Source organism: Aulonocara sp. 'chitande type north' Nkhata Bay, linkage group LG13, assembly GCF_057382095.1.
Source record: "Aulonocara sp. 'chitande type north' Nkhata Bay isolate Kocher_YH1m ecotype deep benthic linkage group LG13, A_spYH_male_GT1.1, whole genome shotgun sequence".
NCBI lineage: Eukaryota > Metazoa > Chordata > Actinopteri > Cichliformes > Cichlidae > Aulonocara > Aulonocara sp. 'chitande type north' Nkhata Bay.
In genome coordinates this window covers 4,226,943-4,249,271 of record NC_141356.1, presented here as the reverse complement: position 1 = coordinate 4,249,271, position 22,329 = coordinate 4,226,943, and the positions used below count along the sequence as shown (strand labels likewise).

The following is a 22,329-nucleotide window of genomic DNA, read 5'->3' as shown; positions in this document are numbered from 1 at the left end:
AGCAGTGCTATATTTATTAGGATGGCCTGATTCTCTGGTTCTGACACCTTTATCGCTGGCTATTTAAATCTGAAAGTGTGCACTTCGGTCCTGACTGTTGGATTTAAAATGCACTATGGTGGTATACAGTGGCAAAATTACACAAATTGTGTTACTTGTCAGACTTGCTCCCGGGCGCCACATTAGCAGAGCCATACGGCCAAATTAAAATGGATTTTACTTTTACATTAAATTTGAACCTGTCCAAATTGATATGTATATGTGTCCCCAAGCACTTTCAGTCTGTTACACTATATTTTCCTCGTGTGCCACAAATTTTATTGTCTGTTGAGTTCAGCTTCTTACTCGGGTCCACTGGGGTTATTAGGGGGTTAAACGTTTTCATGTCCCGATCTCAGGAAGCACCCCAAAGCGTAAGCATCACTTCAACAACAGAGAGACTGTCTTTGTGTTGCCATGTCTGTGCGTGCTTGTGTTTCTGTATTTGCTCTGTGAGCCCGTATGAACGCATTTGCTCTGTTCTGCAGCTGTGATGCACTTTAGGAAAATTGCATGCATGAATATGTGCGTGTCATGGAACATCAACGCCTGTCTACTTGTATCAATTCAAGTGCCTGCAGGTGTGTGTTTGCCTGTGTTTTTCCCCCAATAGACACATGATGTAATCGTATCTGTGTGTCTGTGGGCACATGTGCATATTCACACATACACATGCTGAGGTGAATAGTACTCCACACCATCATTGTCCAGGATCCATTGTGTCTGGCTAAATGAGACCGAGCAGTAGATGGGAAGCTTTAGTGGTCTGCTAACAATACAGCACTGTATAACACAATACTATTAGGACACGCACTGGCACTCACTCAGCACTCTGCAGACACCCTATTGTAAATCCCATGAATAATAATTTAAGAGTGAACAAAGTTTGGGTCGCTCTCCCGGCTCAGCCATTGTTGTCCTTACAGAATTTAAAGCAAAAAAATGCTTTGTGTTCAGGGCTCGGCAGTAAATCTTAGCATTGCAAATTGACAGCGTAATTATATAGTGCGGTGTAAAAGTAGGGCTGATAATTACAGTGTGTGTGTGTCAGTGTATGTGCTGTGTGTGATTAGGTGATGGTTTGAGGGAGAATGGAGGGATGAGATCTTGGCCCGCTCCTGTTATCGTGATTTAATTAAAACCAATCCCAGGGGCCGACCTGCGCACGTGTGCTGAGTGTGTCCTCATTGGGGTTTGGAACGATACAAGCCTGCAATCGCTATAGCCTGCTATTGTGTCACTTTCTCTAAACATTTAACAAACAGCATCTTGCGCAGAGGGTCTAAATACAGTGTATGTGCGGGTGAAGTGGGATAATGACTGGGGACTGGCAGGGTGGTATTATTTGGTCAGTGTGATGAATTATTTGCTCTCGGGTCAAATGGAGCTCGGAGGCTGATTACTAGTCTGATTGGATTTTTACACAGGAGATATGAAGATGTAAACAGATTGATGGGGATGTCTGCTTTGCTCTCCATTAAGTGGATTATAAATATAAGGACCAATTTGGAATGAAGTGCTCTCTTCAGAACTCACACACCTCGCACACGCTTTTTCATTCATGCCGTCAAAGTTGTGGAGTAACATCGGTTCACTCTGTGCTAAAGTTTGGTCACGACTTAAAGGCTTTCTTTCTGTTGCCAACACAAAGTTGACAAAACAAGGTTAATGTGTGTTGCATCAACAGCATGAAGTGATCAATGAAACCAATAAACCTGATGACATAAACAGGACACCTGTCATTGCCAGTAACTGTCTGCTCCAATTATAACAATCTGAAATCCCTAAAACCAAAAATCTGGCTACAGTTTAGGATTTAACGCTGATTTCATATATTAATAACAGAAAAACATGGAAGTAGCTTCCGTCTGAGAATTAAAGCCAATCCAGAAAGTATCCCATTTTTTGAACTATCCAATTACAATATGATCACGTGACACTTGAACATTGAGCTTTCCATACTCCGCCTTAAATAAGACTGTTTGTTCAAACCTCCATTAGAGCTGCAACTAGGGGGCAGTGGAGCCGGCTGTAAATATTGTAAACAAGGCAAAACATTCAAACGGAAAACTTTAGCAAACAGTTACTTATTGAAACATCCTGTATGGGGTCATGTATGTGTCCACCTGACAGTATAGGTCCAAAAATCAGCTTCCTTTTAGCTTTGTTTTGGTTTCGAGAGACTCATGAGAGAAATGCTCCACTAGCTTCAGTATGTAAATGTTTACTTGATGTTTATTTCTGGCAGGTGTTGCAGTTATTAATAGGACTTTTTCACCTCTGACAGCAACTGCCTGCTGCAAGTCAAGCAGAATGATGAGAATGAACTAAGTCAGTAGACTTCAACCAGCTAAAAGACACTAAAAAATCTGCAGACAAGCCAAGAAGTCTGATAATTCTCTTAAGATCAAATGAAAACGACCAGTTTGGGGTCAGACACAGTGGCTTTAGTCTTTGTTTAAAGCGGACACCTTAAGTGTTAAATCAATAAAACCAAAGCAAGGGCCAAAAACATCTTTTCTACAATGGCCATTTGAGGCCAATAGCAAGTCAGTCCCCACAGATGTTAAAATATCCAAATGTACAATAGATGTACATTTGGATACTTTTATGCTGGCTGTACATGGGACACACTGGGCAACACCTTTTAACCTTTGGATTCAAGGGTTTTCAGTTCCATTGCCACAGTGTATAAATTCAAGCACATATTAGTGCAGTCTGCCATTAAAACATTTTCTGGCATAAATGTCCTGTATCTACTACTATTACTACCTCTACTACTACTACTACTAATAATAATAATTATTATTATTATTACACTCTTATCCTTTTGTCCTTGTAAGTGTTGAATTCCTCCAAAATGAGCTCAGCAGTTAGATTGGGCACTCAGGCTGCTATTTATTCTTTGGAAAAATATAATAGAAGTCATAGTAAGGTAGTCCTGCATAACATAGTCAATCACTAAACTGGTTTGTGCAATGAATGAATTCAGACATCTATTTATTTATACACTACATAGACAAAAATAAGGGTCCCAAAAGGGCCACACGTCTTAATCTTTGAATTCCACAGGTTTATTCTTTTCATTTATTTATGCCACAGGTGCATAAAATCGAGCACCTATTCACGCAGTCTGTTTTTACAAACATTTTGGAAAGGATGAGTTGTTGTAAAGAGCTCGCTGTATTCGAGTGTTGTGTGCCATGATTGCAACAAGTGAGCTTGTGAAATTGCTTTCTTCCCAGATATTCCATGATCAGCTGTAAGTGCTCAGGAACCAGAGAAATTCAGCCATGAAGTGGGGAAAGTGGGGATGCCAACTATTGAGGTGCACAGTGTGTAAAAGTCACCAGTGCTCTGCTGACTGAGTAACTGCAGTTTCAAACCTCCTCTGGCATTAACATCAGCACAAAAACTGAGCACTGGGAGCTTCAGGGCATGGGTTTCCATTCTGTAGGTGTAATGTGTAGATGGCAGCAGCTGCTGCTTTGACTGATAGGTGTGCCGGCACAGGTAGGTAACCAGCAGCTGTCATCTGAGGAGTGTTTCTAGAATCTGCTTTATTTAAAAAACATCAGCTGCCCAGTTTCCTGGCGCCTCCGACTTTTTTTTCACCCCTCTGGCTTCTTTAAATTCAAATTCCTCCCAGTCTGTTGCTGTTCAGCACTGTTTTACAGCGCTCTACAATCCCATGTGGTGATTTCTCCGGAACAAACAATCAGTCAAAGTAGCACAGCAGGTCCTATGTGGAGGTCTTACAATCAGAACATTAAATTGGAAGGATCGGATCTCATTTTATGGCAAATTAATCCATGAAAAAACAGAAGCTCAACAGAAAAGCTGTCTGATCTAAGCAGGTAAATTCAGGACACAAGGAACACGGAGTAATGTTTTCTGTTTGGTTTCCTGCTTTGATGAAAGCCAGCAGGCCGAAACACTCCAACTGGCTTTAACTGTTTTGTAATCAATGAACTCGTCAATAAAACCTTTTGAAGCTTCCAGAAAGAAGTTAAAAAAGCAACCAAAGTTGCATAGTCACCTCTATTATCTGACTCAGCACACCCACAGATTCAGAGTGAGTGCAGTGGCATTTCTGCAAACCTGTTTTACAGTTTCATAGCCCCACATGTAATGGCCAATTTCCTATTCATATAACTCTGCTGTGTAATCCACAATTTGGCAACGAGTGGTAAGAGTTAAACCAACAGATGGATGACACGTGACCTGAATTCTAAAGCCTCACAGTGACTGATACAGTATCTATCAACTGTAATGATACATTTAACCAGCTGATTTGATTTTAAAGCGCTTGATGATCACGCCTGGTGCAGATCTCTTTTAAAACTATGACTAAGATACAGACAGAATGAGACACTTGCACAATCTACTTCTCATAGCTCCATTGGTCACACTGTAAAGGTAATGCTGAGTCAGACTGGCTGCAAACATGATTTAGCTTTTCTACACTGCAATTTCTTGTTACTCATTGCCTGACATATACACCGATTAGTTGCGACAGGTCATTTGGAAAAAGTCGTACAAGTTCTACTCGCTGGCAGCAAATAAATCTGTGGTTCGAGTAATAGTGAGTCAGTAATAAAATTGTATAAATCTGGATAAATTAATGACAAACATACTGGCTGGCTACAAGCAACCTTACTGAATAAACCACATATATGTAATATGTATGCCACATTATTGCCTTAAGAAAATTAAGTGAAGTCAGCACAAGAGAAGTGGGTTATACCTGTTATCTTGAGGGGGCACTACGGTGCTTAGGCTAAGTCACATGAACTTAATGTAATATACCAAAGGAGCAATGTTATAAATGTTAAGCCACCTCACAAAATGTCACTATGAATGTTTAGATGCTTTGTATAAATTTTGGAATAATTATGCTCAGTATGAATGTTTTCTATTGCGTGACAAGGAACTTCCATGTGTCCCATACACCGCACAGCCACAGGAACACTGGTTTTACTAAGAGTTTAATAAACAAGAATGCTGATACTGTTCTCGGCAACACAAAAACTAGAAAATGCCCATAAGAAACGCAAATCTAAACAACAAATATCTGGGAAAAAACTGATCCCAACAACTTTAAAGTTTGAACATAAGAATAACATTTTTTTTAATTATATAACTTATAGTTTTTCTTTTAAACCCCCCCCCCCCCCCCCCCCCCCTATAAAGAAGTCACTGACAGAGAAGACATATGAACCTGTCTGCATATCTGTGTAGCTCAAAAGATATCCTTGATTTCTTTCTATAGTTAAGTACAGCATCTTGCTTTAATGGCCAGACATTTTGCTAGTAATAAGGGAGCCACAGACATTTGGTTAATATAGTAAAATGTGTTAGATTTTTATTGTGAAATGTATACTTGAACTCTTTGCCATGTCAGCTGACTGTCCACATAGGACACATTCAGTTTAACAATTCATCTTTTAGATTTTGGAACTTGAGCTGTCTGCGTCCTCCCTTTGGACCATTTGACCTTAAACCAACTTATTCATGCCAAATTCATTAAATGGATCTAAACCTTTAGCTACTTTTCTTTAAAAAAATATAAAACACTAATCCGGATCCATATATCTCTCTGGATGTGGGGACATGGATGGTAGAAGCTCGTTATATTTATGTCCGACCAAGTAATCCTTGCGCTTTAGCTGATGTACAGATTGCCTCTTACCTGCCATGTCGGTGGCAAAAGGTCGGTCTGGCCTCCAGCCAGTGTACCAGCCCACAACTTTACCCCCAGACACCAGGGGGCGCTCATATGCTCTGCCACCCACAAATCCCACAGGCCAAATGGATACACCTCGAGTACTACGCATCTGCAAAAAAAAGAGAAGGGAATGGGATTTAGTGATGACTTCCTGCATGCGACCATTATCACAGAATGTGTGAAATGTAACTATTTGAGAGTTATTTAAAAACAGCAGGAGCAATGCTCCAATGTTAAAAGTCCATTTAATGTAGTTGTAACGACTCTGACCCCATAGAAGACCACATTTTTTTATCTGCACAATCGCTTTGCTTGCTAATCACAATACTTGTTCTGCAATAGGAAATCAGACACAGTGTCGGAGCCTACAGGCGACATCCACCCTGAGGAGACGTCAAAGGCCCCAGAAAGTTGGAGACTGGGCGTGTGGTGTTGACTCTGAAATTAATTACTTTTGTGTCAGTTTGCATAAGCGATTAGACATCTTTAATTTCAACTGAAATGTGGGTGAGAGCAGCATGCAGAGTCTGTGGCTAACTGAATGAGACTAAATGAAAGTGTGCAGCGCGGAGCTGCCTTCCATTTTCACAGTGAATGAATTTGCACACAGCCCGAAGCAGTGCAACAAGAAATGAGACGAGGAGAGAGAGATAAAAGACTGGCGATGTGTGTGTGTGTGTGTGTGTGTGTGTGTGTGTGGTGGGGGAGAGGTTGGACTGTGCAAGGACCACTGAGTTTTTGTGTTCAAGTATGAAACATCTGTATCTTGTCTTTGTGTATGGATGCATATGTGTCTGCGTGACAGTCCATTTTCCACCCCTGGCCACCCTGAAGCCGTTCATTGAGACAGCGCTCCTCATCGCTCACCCAAACAGCCTCCAGCCAGTCGCTCATGAGAAAGCAACAGAACAAAACCAAATCAGTAAGCAGCACTGCATTACTGCAGCCAGACATCACACAGAGTTCTAGCTTTTAAAGCCACGGGAAGCCAAGTGTATATATAGCACAATATAGAGAGGATTTACAGCTCTTTGCAAACTTCTAAGCAGGAGGAGACTTGGCACTGTGCAAAGAATAGCTGAGAGCATATGGGCAGTAGACAAATAAAAAATACTCTGAAAAGTTCATGTTCACTAAGGTATTTCATATAGAATAATTCTGAATAAAGTGAATATTTCTACCTTGTTTTAACCTTCTGAGGTCATCATAGGTAGTAACCATAATCCTAACATCTGGAGAAGAGGGGAACCTACTTATTATAAATTATTATTTTCTTTGTTCCTTAATTACTAGGAGTTGGGAGAACAATTGCATAAAAACTAAATTATATTTCCTACTTGCTGAAATTTAGGGTTAGGGTTGGTGGGGTCATCACCAGTGACGGTTTCACACTTAGAGATTTTCCATGGAGTTCCACAGAGGGGAAAATTCTTTGTACCTGTCCCTGGTACTAAGCCCATACTGGTCACTACTCACCTGATGGATGGAGGTGAATCAGCACAAGTAAAACTGATAGCCTATTAAATTTGTGTTAACAGTTAATATTGATGTTTTAGTTGAGGGGTGGAGGGGCTGTCAATCTGCTACTGACAGCCTAATTAAAGAATGTCCTCCTCAGGCAAAACACATATTGAGCTCAGTGACTGGAGTTCTGAAACTGAATGAACTGAACAAACTGTAAGCTGCTACTGATGACACCATAAAATGTTGGATAAGATTTTAGCACAGTTCTCAAATGTTGTGCATGTAAATGTTGTAATATTAAAGTCAGTTTATCACAAAACTGATTTTTCTGCTCAGATCTCAGGGTTCATTCAACCCATTAAATTAACCTTGCATAACTAGCATAGTAACAGATGTCCCAGCATGCACTGTATGAGGCACTCTTCTTTAACAGAAATAAACAGGTGTGTGTGTTTCTATATGTGTTTTTTGTGTTTAATACATAGAAAGATAAGTCCTGCTGCACGTGTGCACAATAATAAAAGGTGATGAAGCTTTGTATTGAATTCACTACTGAAACGAGTTAACCACTTCAAACTAAAAGCCCATTTTAATTAAGCTTCAGTGGATTTGCAAGTTCAAACAAGTAGCAACCTGAGCAGTTCAATAAATTACAAATCTCAATCAAGCAAACAAAGAGTATACACAAGGCATGACATCTAACAAAGACAGCATTCATTTTCATGTAGCTTTATCACTTCATACATATCACTACGTATATATATAATATAACCTCAACTGACTTGTATCAATGGCATCGTATTACAGCACCACACTCAAATTCAGTGAGCTCTTTACAACAACCCTTCCTTTCCCAAATGTTTGTAAAAGCAGACTGAATCACTAGGTCTTGATTTGATACACCTTTTGCAAAGGGACTGGAAACACCTCTTAATTTGAAATAAGAGGAAAAAATGGTGACCATGCAAAATATGATTTTTTGCCATTTTTCAAGTGGTCTTAAACTTTTGATCGGGACTGTATCTTAGCACTTTATCCTCTGCTCCAAAAAAACAACAACAACACAGCACCTAAAACACTAATTTTATTTTATTTTATTTATATAGCCCAAATCACAACAACAGTCACCTCAAGATGCTTTATACTGTAAGGTAGAGACCCTACAATAATACAGAGAAAGCCCCAGATGACCTCTTACAGGCAAGCACTCAGCCACAGTGGGAAGGAAAAACTCCCTTGGCCAGAACCAGGCTCAGGAAGGGGCAGCTGTCTGCCACGATTTGTTGGGGAAGATGGGAGAAAGACAGGACAAAAGAAACGCTGTGGAAGAGGGCCAGAGATTAATAATAACTAATGATTAAATGCTGAGTGCTGTGTAGACACACAGTGAGTGAAAAGACTATTATAAGCTTGTTCAGTCAGGGCGGCCACGTCCATCTGTTATCTGCTGTCTAATGCAAACTTCCAGTGATCCACTCAAAGATTTCAGAGCAGCAAGAACAAAAGTTTTAATGGGCTGGCAATCTTTGTTGTGTTCCAGCATAGCAACAGAAGCAGAAAACATGGAATATGACATTTAGTTATACAGTAGTGTCAAAGATAATAAGTGTACCTTATTCTTCTTCCAGTAAGCACGCCTAGACCTAAGATTCCACAGCATGAGAGGAAGAGGATAAGCTGAACATTTAGTTAGTGGCTGACCTCACTCTGACAGAAAAGAGAAAAGCGTCTTCTCGCTTCCCTTCCTCTTCCTTCCCTTTCATTTCTCTTCTTTCCATCTTTTTCCACCCTGCACCCTAACACCTCATCTCCTGCTTGGGGCCCCTGTGCATCACCAACAGCTTTGAAGCCCTTTCCCCATTAATACTGTGGCCCCTTGAGTTTGCCTGTGCGACGCTAAAACCCTTCCCCCTTGTTCCTCTTTTGCTGCTGTCTGCCTTTCTCTCTCAGGTCATTTTTCAAAGACTCGGCTCCTCTGCTTTGTGAAAACACAGATGAAAAGAAAAGGAGAGGAGGTAGAGAGCAAGGCAGGCTCGGTGTGTTCGTCGTTCCCAGATAGTTCCTGGAGTACGATCGTTAATATGGCTTAGCAGTTAAGTCCCAGTTTGACTGCTAAGGATCTCCTGGTTTTGAATGCAGCACTTCAAAGCTCAGTACAGTTTGACACATTATTAGAGAGCGCTGGATTGAACTTCATGCAAACATATTTAGAATCTGCAGCTGGATTTACAGCAAGCCCAGTGTTTTTTCTTCTAACAATAACACTTTGAAGACCAAGATTTGATTTTCTTTTAGAACACACGTTTAGCTTTAGCCTGCCTTTACTAACCAGATTTTCCACCACAAAATGTCTATCTTTAGGTTTTTAAGTGTTCACAGGGGGCTTTACAAGTCACAATCAGTCATTTTCAGACACTTTCAAAGTGCATTCTCATTGTTTTTTTACAAGCTTCTTGCTGTTTTCTTAAGTATCATGCAAATGCCGTGGAGAAAACACAAAACCGCTTCATTTGTGTCCTCAAGAAAGGTCACGTCTCCTAGATTATTATTTCTGCGTGAGAAACAGCTCCCAAAGAAAATCTATGCAATGCTCCATATCAGAAGAATTTCACCAAACTGTAACTTTCTAATGAATATTTATCACATCAGCTGGAACAGAGCTACAAATAGCAAGGTTAGAAATCACTATAGAAAACTGTATTAAACCTAACCTTATGTGATAGCAAACCAGTTACAGCCCTACAGTAAATTTTGCCATGGACTATGTCCTTGGCACAATTCATTGTCAAACATTCAATCAGTCGGCATTTCTGCACGATAAATGTGTTTACCCATCGTTTGATTAGTGAGTTTCTCAGTCACTACATGTGATACAACAAACACCTACTGGGTTCACTCAGAACGTGTTTTCAGCCAGTCACAGACCAAGGCATTGTCTCCCACACACAGACTTTACTTGGGCAGTCTGCCTGTGCAGAATAATGGCTGTTCAAGCATATTTTACAACATCTTTTTGTTTTTTTAATGAATCAGTATGCAAATCTTCAGAGGCTGCTAACCAACTTCTCTGGTACTTACAGTCTCATTTTGCCTTATTGGATAGTTGATGGTGGCAAAAATGAAAAATATGCCAACAAAATACAATCTGCATGTTTTTAATGAATGTGTGCTCACATATGAGGCTTTTCAGGAGTGCTGGATGTTTTTTCTTTCACATTTTAATCCATCAATACTCTGATATTTTTTTGATGTTCTTTATCTGTCCCAAATGACAGTCTGATTTATTTTGATAAGAAAAATCAGTGAAAATTTCAGGCTTTTGTATTTAATAGACTTTGAGATCAAAACATTGCCTCAGATTTCAATGTGCAACAAAAAGGCCTGAAGATGGCTCAGCTGGGCATTTTTCAAAAAAATCTGCCTTGAAAAGTATTTGATACATGAAGCTAAAATTTCACAGTAATCCCTATAAATGTTCACATTTTCTACCATATAATTTTTATGAAAATCAGAGGTGGTCGAGCAGAAGGCTCGTTTGATTTGAAACACAAACAAACAAAACTTAAGTGGATCGCTGAAACCAAAATACACATTACCCCTGCTGCTTGTTTAGTCAGAAACTCAACAGCTGAGCGAAATATGAGTATGACCAAGTTCATATTGATGTTGGAAAAAAAGGAGTAAGAAGTCAATAATCCATTATACAGCCTAGTTAAAATACATCTGTCTAATATGAATGCTGGTTGAACCTCTGCATACTGAAGTAAATGTTCTTGATGTCGGTTTATAGCTTTCATTCGTCAGGTCGAAGTGGAACCGTGTCCAGACTGTGGACTTACGTGTTACAGGGAATCTGTTGATCTAGAGGGCATAATGAATTGATTCAGAATAAACACGTGACCTTCAAGATTTCAAGCAGGAATCAAAATCAAGTTTTTTACATGATATTATATGTGTATGATAAAAAAGATCACAGCAGCTCTGGATCCCTGAAATGCAGTCTTTTGGTTGGCGAAGGAAACAGCCAAGTACAGATGCTGTCTCAATTTTCATTTTCAACACGGCGCAGTGCTTCCTATCAACAACAGTTCAATGTCAAAATGTTTGCTGGGAGCCAAACAAAGCTGTGGGGTGACAGTGTTTCAACAGATGGTACATTATTCTGCTCAGTGGAAACTGCTTTAGCGCATGCTGGGTTTTCATGCCATCGTCTGCAGACTGCTGCTGCCATGGAAAAAAGTTTGCAGCACAAACTTAAACCTTTATTTGCACAGAGAAGGCTGGCTGAGCGCACAGGACACACTGTCATTCCCCGATGCCCTTTCGGCAGATGAATCAAATAATGTGACAAAAAGAGGCACAAACAGAATAGCAAACAGAAGGGAGGCTTAGAAAAAGGCAGGTACAGCACGAGTCTGGTGTTTTGAGCTTAACGTGAACTTTCAGGTCACTGCACACGTCCACTTACAAAGTGAAGTTTCTTTTCTGTTTCCCAGTGTACCCCTGACTAGTCTCAGCAGATGGCTGCATATGCCTGAGCCTGCTTCTGCCAGAGGCTTTTTCCTCTTAAGAGGGAGTTCTTCCTTCCCACTGTCGCCAAGTGCTGCTCATAGGGGATCGTCTAAATGTAGGGCTTTTCTCTATAATATGATAGGATTGTGTTGTTGTGAATTTAGGCTACTGTAAATAAATAAAACTGAGTTTAAACTGAAATTGAGTGAATTAAAAGCAGTTTTTTCTAAAGCATCAATGAGTCCTACACCTTTTTAAGTTCACCAGAGTTCCATCACCATGTAAAGGAGAGATGACAGTTCCCAGACAAGGCCTTTTCAGACAGATACAAACTGTGTCTTACATCTCCGGTAATGAACCAAAAAGCAGAATGAAAGGAAAGAATAAAAGCAGAGGCAGCAGCATGTCTATAGTGACCTCCAAAAATAATTCTCCTTTCACATCTCAAAGAAAAGCTGAATTCTAACCACAAATGCAAAAGCAAACTTTTTAGTGTGTGTGTGACCCTGTCACAGTGCAAGTATGCAAATTACTATAATCTGCGTTGCTGGATTTTTGGAACAGCATTAGGAAACAATTTGATGCATGGCATTAAAGGATACTTGTAATTTAATGAGTGTAATTTAATGGCCTCAGCCACCCCTCTAAATGTAAATTTAATATCTTATATCGTGTAAGATGCAAATTCCAGTTATTTAAGAACTTGATGCACTCATCAGATTAGTTAGGTCAAATAATTATGGGAAGTGGTCCTGGCGTGCTACACAAGTCAGGGTGTCTTGCATAAATCATGTAAGTTATTGTAACAAAAAACATCCAGCTTCGTTACAATACATCATCACGATTGACCAAATTAATCTCTTTGACTTCCATCACCTCTTCACATCTACATTAAGTTAAGAGGAAGATCATTATTAGTGTGTACCTAAACTGCTTCCTCCTTTCTGTTGCTGTCTACTAGAAGAGTAAACACTGCTGCTCCCACTGGTTAGCATCAGAAATATTGGTTAAATGCATATTTATTTTCATAATGCATGAATACATTGTGCACAGGTGTGCACAATAATCTGCAGGGAAACAGACTGCTGGTGCTGGCCGTGCTTACATTAGCAACAGTCAGCAAACTAAACTGATGCCGTGAGTCTGCGGTCTTTTAAAAGTTTTAGCAACATTACAAATACTCTTTGAGCAGTAGTAGTATCAGCAGTACTTGTGTACTTGTTCAACCTCGACCATTAGACTGGGCTCAATGTGACTGCAAGGCCATCTTACTTTTAGAATAGTCTATATTAAAACTATTTTTAGGTAGTAATAATAATAAAGTCACCAGGACCATCATGATATCGTATACTGAACATTATTGACAATTATTGTATATTTCAACTATTTGCTCCAGGTTGATTTCTTTCTTAATGGGAGTTGCCGATATAAGAGTAGGATTTGATAAATGCGTGTATGTGCTAGGAGGCTGAGGGATAGCTCAGTATTTTTTACTTTCAATTTAAATCACTACTCTGTTTGGTTTAGGTGCTGAAACATTCTTGGTTAGATTCAAAACTACTTGGTTAGGTTTACAAAGATGTGGTTTTTCTGGGTTAATGTGCTTCTTGTCAGCAGTCGCTCTGCTCGTGGACAGCACTAGTGCTAAAAACCAGTGTGTCAGAAACCAGATGTCAAAGGAAAGTGTGTCTGTAAATGAGCCACAGCGGCAGATTTGACGGCGCTAATTGACGCTCCAGGGAGACAGCAGGCTGGAGAACGAGCTGGACCTTGTTGAGGGTCAGTCAGTAAACTAAAGCACCTGCAAGTGCCCCATTGGCAAAGACAAATCCTGCCATATGGATGGAAAAACACAAAATTGCACGCAACTATGCATCTGTTATGACAAAACACCAAGCCAGTAGTTTATTTGCAGTCAGCACTTGTATGCTTATGTGGTCATTTTCCATAACAAAATCGAAATGACAAGAACGAAAAGTGAGTATTTTTTTTAACTCTGATGTGGAGTACTGAAACATCAAGACACACAGCAGTAATAATAATAATAATAATAATAATAATGGATTGCATCAAAGAGCTTTACAATTCCACTATTCATTCACTCTCACATTCACACACTGGTGGAGGCAGCTACGGTTGTAGCCACAGCTGGCCTGGGGCAGACTGACAGAAGCCAGGCTGCCATATCGCGCCATCGGCCCCTCTGACCAAAGTGCAGCACAATGAACAAAAAACATACACAGCAGCCGATGCAGCAGACGTTTGGGCACAGAAAAAGTTAGCAGGCTCGATATGGGGCAGTCCAGTGTGCCTTCAACACATCTGACCACATCTTCTGAAATTAACGATGAACAACTGTTAGACTTCATATACAGACTGTCATACAGGAACTTCTTAGGTGTCTCACTTGGCAGCTCTAACTGCAGCTCTGCATTCAGTCCTTTATTGCTTAAATGCATCAAGCGTACTGCCAATTTAGGAGTAAACCAGAGAAAGCTCACTCCATCTTTTATGAAACAGTTTTCTGTCATCTCTTAATTTTTAATACTAACAAAAGCACTTTGTTCCTATTTCGAGCTCTTATTGTTCGGAGATATCATATATTTATCTGGGAAAATTCTTGTGCTGAAGTCCTGTTTCACTCAACGGCTTAAAGACTCACCAACAGTGCAGCAATCCTTTGAGAGCATTGACTCAAAGAAAAATATCTATAAAACACTGAATGTAATCCTCTGAACAGAAGGCTTCTATTTTCGGGAGTGTAGAGAATGTGTATATGAGTGAGTGCGCATGAGTCGAATTTCCCAGAGGAACCCACCCGAGGGATTAATAAAGTTCTATCTTATCTTATCTTATCTTATCTTTTTAATGTGTGTTTTCCACTGGAAGGTGAGTAAATCCATATTGTCAAAGCAATGTGCAAATAGTTTGTACACTAGGAAGGAAAGAATACACACGTTCTGGCATTCGGCTTTATGAAATCAATAAAGTCTATTCATTACAGCAGACCACAGCAAAATGATGATGTTGGATAAAGGATGACAACAAACAGAAGAATTACAAAGGCTGGTTTTAGTCTTGTACTGTGTCACTCCCAGAGTGAGCTATCCTGTGAGAACCGGAGAACACAAACAACTCTGTCAGAAAGCCAGAAACCGCAGACCTCACCCTTATGATCAGGTTTGAAATCACGAACAAGCTCCACACGTCCCCCACAGGGACTGAAGAGAGGAAGGAAAACAATGAAAAGGAAAACAACAAGTTTGCTACAAGAGCATACAGCGGAGCTTGTGGACGCAAAATAAATTTTTTTCTCGATAAGAACGGCAAACCTTCAGCTGAAACATCTCTGTGTGGACCGTACATGCTCTCTGTCCACACCTGTACTTAAAGAAAGACTAAGAGTTTTTCTTTCCAATGCTGGGCAAATCACTTTCTTTCACCTGAACAGGTTTTAAATAATGGGGGATCCCACTATAGTACTATATTACAGTATAGTATAGCACAATATATTGAATATTGATGCTGATACTGTATATTTGTACACAGAAGCCAGCACACATTATCAAAACCTTTTAAAAATCACAAGCTTGTATATGAATAAAAAGGTGCCTCCCAGGACCATCCAGTCTGAATAATAGACACCTTGCTGTCTTCTGTAATAATGAAATGTGAGGCCAATCTCTGCACCAGCGCCAAACATCGATGTGCTTGGTCAAGATTCCTTTGCTTTACATTTGAACGCTGTGGGAACATCTTTGGCCCTGACGGGTCACGCGTTCAACAGTCGTATCTAACAGCGTCTCTCTGCTTCTCTACATTAGTATGAGGCAAAGGATGATGGAAGGAAAGGTGGAGGAGAGGGTGAGAATAAAGACGAATGAAAAGCTGAAAAAGAAGTGGAGCCAAGGAGCAATTCAATCAAAAACACAAACACTTGTTTGCCAGTTTGTATCGTTTGTATTTGATACCTTTGCTGTCTCACTCTTTCTCTGTCAAGAGGGGTAATCTCACTGTGGTGAGCTCAGATTAGGTACAACTGACCGCTGGTTCCAAATTTGTGGCATTTATATTCTGGGTGATTTCATCTTAGACCAACATGACAAACACAGTTTGTCTTTTGGAGGTTCCTAAATGCCTCCTACCAATGAAGAAAACTATGACAATTAACAATTAAAGTATTTAAAGCAAAACATCTAACATCCTAAAAAAGATGTCATTGTACTTATTGTACAGATTTTGTATTAATTTTGTTGACCAGTGATTTTTATCACAGTTTTTCTCAGTGACCTTTTCTTTCTGGCCGAGAAGAAAAGGTCACTCTCAAACTTTTAATAATAATAATAATAATGGATTGGATTTATATAGCGCTTTTCCAGGCACCCAAAGCGCTTTACAATTCCACTATTCATTCACTCTCACATTCACACACTGGTGGAGGCAGCTACAGGTGTAGCCACAGCTGCCCTGGGGCAGACTGACAGAAGCGAGGCTGCCATATCGCGCCATCGGCCCCTCTGGCCAACACCAGTAGGCAAGTAGGGTAAAGTGTCTTGCCCAAGGACACAACGACCAGGACAGAGAGCCCAGGGATCGAACCGGCGACCTTCCGGTTACAGATGCGATTCCCAACCCCCTGAGCCACGGTCGCCCTTTGAACTTTTACACTCTTCATTTTAGTAAACTTTAGACCGAGTCAACGATCACCTTAAACACTGCACAGTGAAAATCTCATTTTGTGACAATCCTAAATAACACACAAATTTAGCCGTGTGTTGGTTTGTGGGAACAGAGTGACCTTAGATGGAGTCAAATCTCCTCCCTGTGTTATTATTTCAGTCTGTCTTGAGACAGTACACACTGAAAAACATCCATGCTTTTTCTAAAACCTATCAGAACAATTGTTGAACCTTACTGAGGGAATTCAGCTGTATGTATCGTCCTAACTTAACTTGTTCAACAGCTTTGCACCAGCCCTAAAGGAGGCTCCATTTCAAATCCAGTCAACCACAACAATCTCCTTTATTTGCCAGGAATTCTCCCACCTCTACGATGGCATTAGACACTTCCCCCTCACAAACACAAACACAAACAAATCATTTTGAGTTGGTGTTTCATAACAACATCAACTTTTCTGGATCTGTAATGGAAGTTCCCAGAGGAATGAAAAACACAGTTTGTGTTTCAGCACCATGGACAGCTCACGGGAAGGCTCACGGCTGAAAATGTACATTGAGAGGCTGTAACTGCCAGTGGAGGAGGCAGTAACATGTTAACAGTGGCTGGCTGCCCACTGTGAGCAGTGGTTCATTTCCCAGTGACATGAGGGTCACTTTGGCTTGACTTGAAAATAAGAAGCAGGAATAAGGCAACAGATTTCTCACAGCTCTCGGACACATGCTTTTTCTTTCTTCATTTTTATATTTTATGTGTTGTTGGCTTCTGTGGCATATTTAAAGAGGCTTTTCTTAAGGAGGACAAAGTTCAAAAGCAGGTCAGGAAACTGGAGCTATTCCAGCAGCCTACAGGGGAGGTTGTGTGTATCCCTGAGAGACAGTGGCTCTGACAAAACAGGAACATTTGACCTGTGGAAATGAGAACTGGTTGCAAATACAGATGTTTCTGTCAAAGCTGACAGGTGAGCACAGACTAAGAAGAGAAGGGGGAACTCACTTTGTAAAAAACAAACAAGAAACGCTGGATAGATGGATTTGTCCTGTGAAATAAAGTCTGTCTAACTATATTTTCTACTTTAATAGTGTATGCCACTGCCTTGCAAGCTATTATATGGGGATAAAAGCCACAAAATATTTTTTATAAACAATTGAGAGGTGCAGCACATCTTCACACAAGAATCAAACTTTAAAGTCATTTAAAACTTTCAATGGACTATAATGTAATGCAGGTGGTTTTAGTATGTTCAGTATGTGTGTGGCAGTCACTTTTGAAATGAAGTCCTTTTCAGTATCATAAGTTTTCTCTTAAAGGTTTTTTTTTTCATTTGCTGTTCCAAGAAGATTAAAAAGAATAAAAAGACACCAACCAAAAGTTTGGTTTTGGTTAAATGGTCTTCTCTTCCTTGTTCCCTGATTTTCATGACTTGGGGAAAAAAAATCTAGTTTTTAAAAATTGACTTATTCTGACTGCCTAGTGTCTGGGTTATGGGGTTATGGTTGGGTCAATGATTACTCGGACCTCAAATGGATAAGAAATGGATGGGTAAGATAACTCAAGTTCTAAATCTAATCCTAGAGAGGTCGGTTGCCTTGGTTGGTTGATTCTTGAGAACTATTGTCTGGCTAAATGACCTAAGGATCATGCAGCAAAGGGTTTCTTCCTCAGCTGACTGTGGAAAGCAGCCACTGCTGGAATACTTCCAGTTTCTTGACACACGCTTTCTTTGAGGTGCAGTTGTCTTTCTGGACCAATTTTGACTCTAAGCAGAAACAAAGTGATAAGACTACCCCACAATCAACAAGCCCTCAGGATAATAACCACTGTGTTTTGGATTCTAGATGAGGCGGTGGACCTCAGCCAAGTGGGTCCAGCCATGAATCGCTGGTATTATTATTGAGTTGGTTGTCACCTGACTTTTAGTTCAGGCCTGCAGGTGTGCAATCTAATGCTCTAATGGAGAAAAATAAATCTATGTGTACAAATACAGATATGGGCGTAGAATTGGGAAAAAAAGCAAATGACTCAAGAAAATTGACATTTCGTCCCCTCCATCTGATAACACTTGGTGACAAGCTCTGACTCTCCACACTCTCTTTGCTTCACTGATAGATCTGTGAAGGCCTTCGTTCTATATCCTGCATCAGTTCAGGACGTATAGTGGAGCCCGCAGCTCCCGTCTCATTATCAACATGAATATCTTCACCAGAGGGCAGACGCCGCGCTGGGATAACAAATAATTCATCACATGAAAAATAATTTCAGATGCAGCCGAGCGCTCGACAACCTGTAAGTCCTGACAAATTACAGCGGCGCCAGCTCAGTCAGTAAACGCATGCTATTTACAAGTAAACAAAAGAAAAGCTGGGGGTAAAACATCCAGTGCTGAGAAGAATCACATTTCATTTGACTTGCAGCCAGGACACTCTGTCTGGGAGCACCAGAGCTTGGTTGGGTAATCAACTCTGACTCCCCTTTCTGCAAACAAATAGGTGAGAAGTGAATTGTGTGTACACACAAAGAGACTCTGGATGATGAAGTATATGAAATCCATTATGGATGTTCTCGTTTCCTGCCTCCTGGCCCGGAGGGAGCAAGCCATCATTGTGTTGTTTACGCGCAGTGACGAGTGCCGGGGTGGCTGGGCCGGCTGCGATTTTAATCAAGCGTATTTTTATCTGCGTGTTATTAATATGCACGGCAGAGGCAATCGGAGAAAAGGGAGGGGGAGAAATGAGGTAGGAGAAAATGAATGACTCGAATTAGAGGGGCTGAGTATGGGCTATGAAACTGATGCAATGGTGCATGATATGTGTGCATGTTCAAGGCTTTATGGGTTTATGTGGCAAAAACTGATGAGCTGAAGGTACGTGCGCGTAAAGGAGAATATTCGCACCTCTCTACATCTGCTGTCAAATGCGAATGCATCAGTGTAAGTGTATATTTACTGTATACACATCATAATTCTGTGTACAAGGAAAATATGGTAAATCCAGTGGTTTTATTCTCCCCCAAAAGGAGGAACTATGTCATCAATGCTGTTTGCTTGTTGGTTTGTCTGTTAGCAGTCTAGCATCCACAGGATTCAAGATATCATTTTCAAATTTTGTATGATAGTAGATACCAATAAACGCTCGAGCTGATTTAATTTTGGTGAAATTCTGGTCCAGATCACACCAAATATGTGTGTATCTGACCTTGACCTTCATTGTTAGCACCCAAGGTCAAAGTTGACAGGAAAAAAAAAATTCCAAGAAACTATATCGAGCAATATATCATCCGAAAGAGCTCGGACAGAGCTGTACAACACACTTTTTTGCTATATGATGTCCTACGATGTTACACTGATGCTATAACAGGCTGACGTAGCATGTTGTAATAAAGTATTGAGCTCTTTGAGTGTACTTGTTTTAATTTGTATTGATATAACTTAGCAATTGTTTATAATTAATCTGGGACAAAGCTTCCTCCTCAGTTGACTGTGAATACCAGTAAGTCCTTGAATGCTTCCTGTTTCCTAATCTGCATTATATCTCATTGACTTTCTGGATCATCCCAGTTAATGTTCAGTTAACAATCCGTCACATCTGTAATGAATGGAATATTTGTGTTTATGAAATTGTTCATCCTGGTTAAATCCATCCAGAAACAAAAACAACATTATCAGCCCACACAACAAAAACTATTTATGTTTTTAAGACCATTTTGTCCCTGAATGAGAGCTTTTTTTTTAAGCGGATCTAACATTGCTGGACTCGGATCCTTAGCAAATTAACTCTCATACACTCAGACACCCGAGCCTAATATTACCTGGTGTAATGTAACCTTATAACCAGCTGTTGTTGTTGTTTAGCTGTCTCATTGTCTCAGCTGTCCAGAGGGGTCGCATGTTTAATCAGTTTAATCTGCTGATGATAAAGCCTTTGAATGAAAACAAACGCTGTTGTGACAGTGATGTACACAGTTTTGATGGTAAATATGTATCAATCTATCAATCGTTTGTTGTTAGATTCAGATAATTATTTTTTAAAAGCTAGATATTTTAGACCCGTCCCTGCACAGTTACCAGCTGTCAGCTACGTAGAAAAAGGATCCTGGTGTTATTTGTCTCTCAGAAACAGTTCATAACTTCAACTCATTCATGTCACCTAAAAGGTAAACCTGTTTCTCCATCACCTGTTCAGCTCTGATGATTCAGTAAGGACATCTCCTGGTTTCATCTTCATGTTTCCCTCTCACCAGATAACCAAACCGACATCATGACCAGCAGCTTTTACAGCTGTGGCTCCAGCAAAAATCAGCTGATACTAGAAATTAATATCAAATAAATTCTAACAACAGCTGATCAAGCTTAAACGTGCTGCTGTTGTTTAGCGCGACCTCCGCTGGTTCCCTCTTTCTGGCGCAAAGTGAGTGATAAACAAACAAGAGAGAAAAGCCAATCAGCTGATCATTGATCAGTTTCATGATTGAAGTAGAAACAGGAGAGGGAGAGAATGAGAGAAGAAGAGGCAGCTGTGCAGCTCCAGCTTTGTGTCTTTTTCCATTCTAGCTGATGTACGGGACAAACTGCATTCCTTTTCACCTTAATACGAAACGCCTAATATTTTAGAATTAGAATACAATAGAATTCAACTTTATTGTCATTGCACATGCACAGGTACAGGGCAACGGAATGCAGTTTGCATCCATCCAGAAGTGCTTTAGCCATGATATAGGTATATTACAATATATATTAGCAATAATATAGATATTTAAGTATATTACAGAAATGGGTCTATTATGGTGTGTTATAATGTACACGGTATGAAGTATGTTATGAATATTCTATAACTATAGGTATGTACAGGCTGTAGTGAGTACAAGCTATGTACAGGATATAAATATGAAATAAATAACTTTACAGAAATCTGAGATATACAGTTATACAGAAATGGGAACTATGCAAGTTGTAAACAGTTGTAGGATTAAAGATTATTGTATGTACAGAATGATTATTTACACAGAACTATACAGTAGTGCAGTTAAGATAAGTGAGATATGTGGATAATTCCTACAGAGACTATATAAAGTGCTGGTGGTTGTGAGTGGTGGTTCAGTCCGTGTTATTATTGTGTGTTTGAGGGTGAAGAGTCCATGTGATGGGTGACTGGGGTCTTTGATGATTTTCCCAGCCCTTTTCAGACACCGCTTCCTGTAGATGTCTTTTATGGCAGGAAGTGGTGCTCCGGCGATGCGCTGGGCAGTTTTCACGACCCTCTGCAACGCCTTCCGGTGCGAGGCAGAGCAGTTCCCGTACCAGACTGTTATACAGTTGGTCAGGATGCTCTCGATGGTGCAGCGATAGGAGTTCACCAGGATGTCTGAGGACAGGTGGTTCTTCCTCAGAGTCCTCAAGAAGAAGAGGCGCTGGTGAGCCTTCTTGACTAGCTTGGAGCAGTTGGTCGTCCAGGTGAGATCCTCGGAGATGTGGACTCCCAGGAACTTGAAGCTGCTCACACGCTCCACAGCTGTCCCCTTAATGTGGATGGGTGGATGTGGGTCAGCATTCCTCCTGTAGTCCACGATGAGCTCCTTGGTCTTCTCGGTGTTAAGCAGCAGGTTGTTTGTGTCGCACCACTCAGCCAGACGATCCACCTCCTCCCTGTAGGCGGCCTCATCGTTGTCACTGATGAGGCCAATCACCGTGGTGTCATCTGCAAACTTAATGATGGTGTTGGAACCATCAGCAGGTCTGCAGTCGTGGGTGAAGAGGGAGTAGAGGAAAGGGCTCATCACACAGCCTTGTGGTACACCGGTGTTCACTGTGATTGTAGATGAGCAGCGGTTATCCAGCCGGACATGTTGGGGGCGGTTGGTCAGGAAGTCCAGTAACCATTTGCAGATGAGGGAACTGATGCCCAGGTCTGTCA

At 40.6% G+C, this 22,329-nt stretch overlaps 1 protein-coding gene across 1 annotated transcript in view; it reads right to left on the bottom strand.

The window, feature by feature from the left end:
• b3gat2 (beta-1,3-glucuronyltransferase 2 (glucuronosyltransferase S)) overlaps nt 1-22,329 on the bottom strand; it is a 62,661-nt gene that overhangs the window by 29,559 nt on the left and 10,773 nt on the right. The window contains exon 2 of the mRNA XM_086258323.1: nt 5,732-5,876. Within this exon, the coding sequence (XP_086114449.1) occupies nt 5,732-5,876 (145 nt within the window). The remainder of the gene's footprint in view (nt 1-5,731; nt 5,877-22,329) is intronic.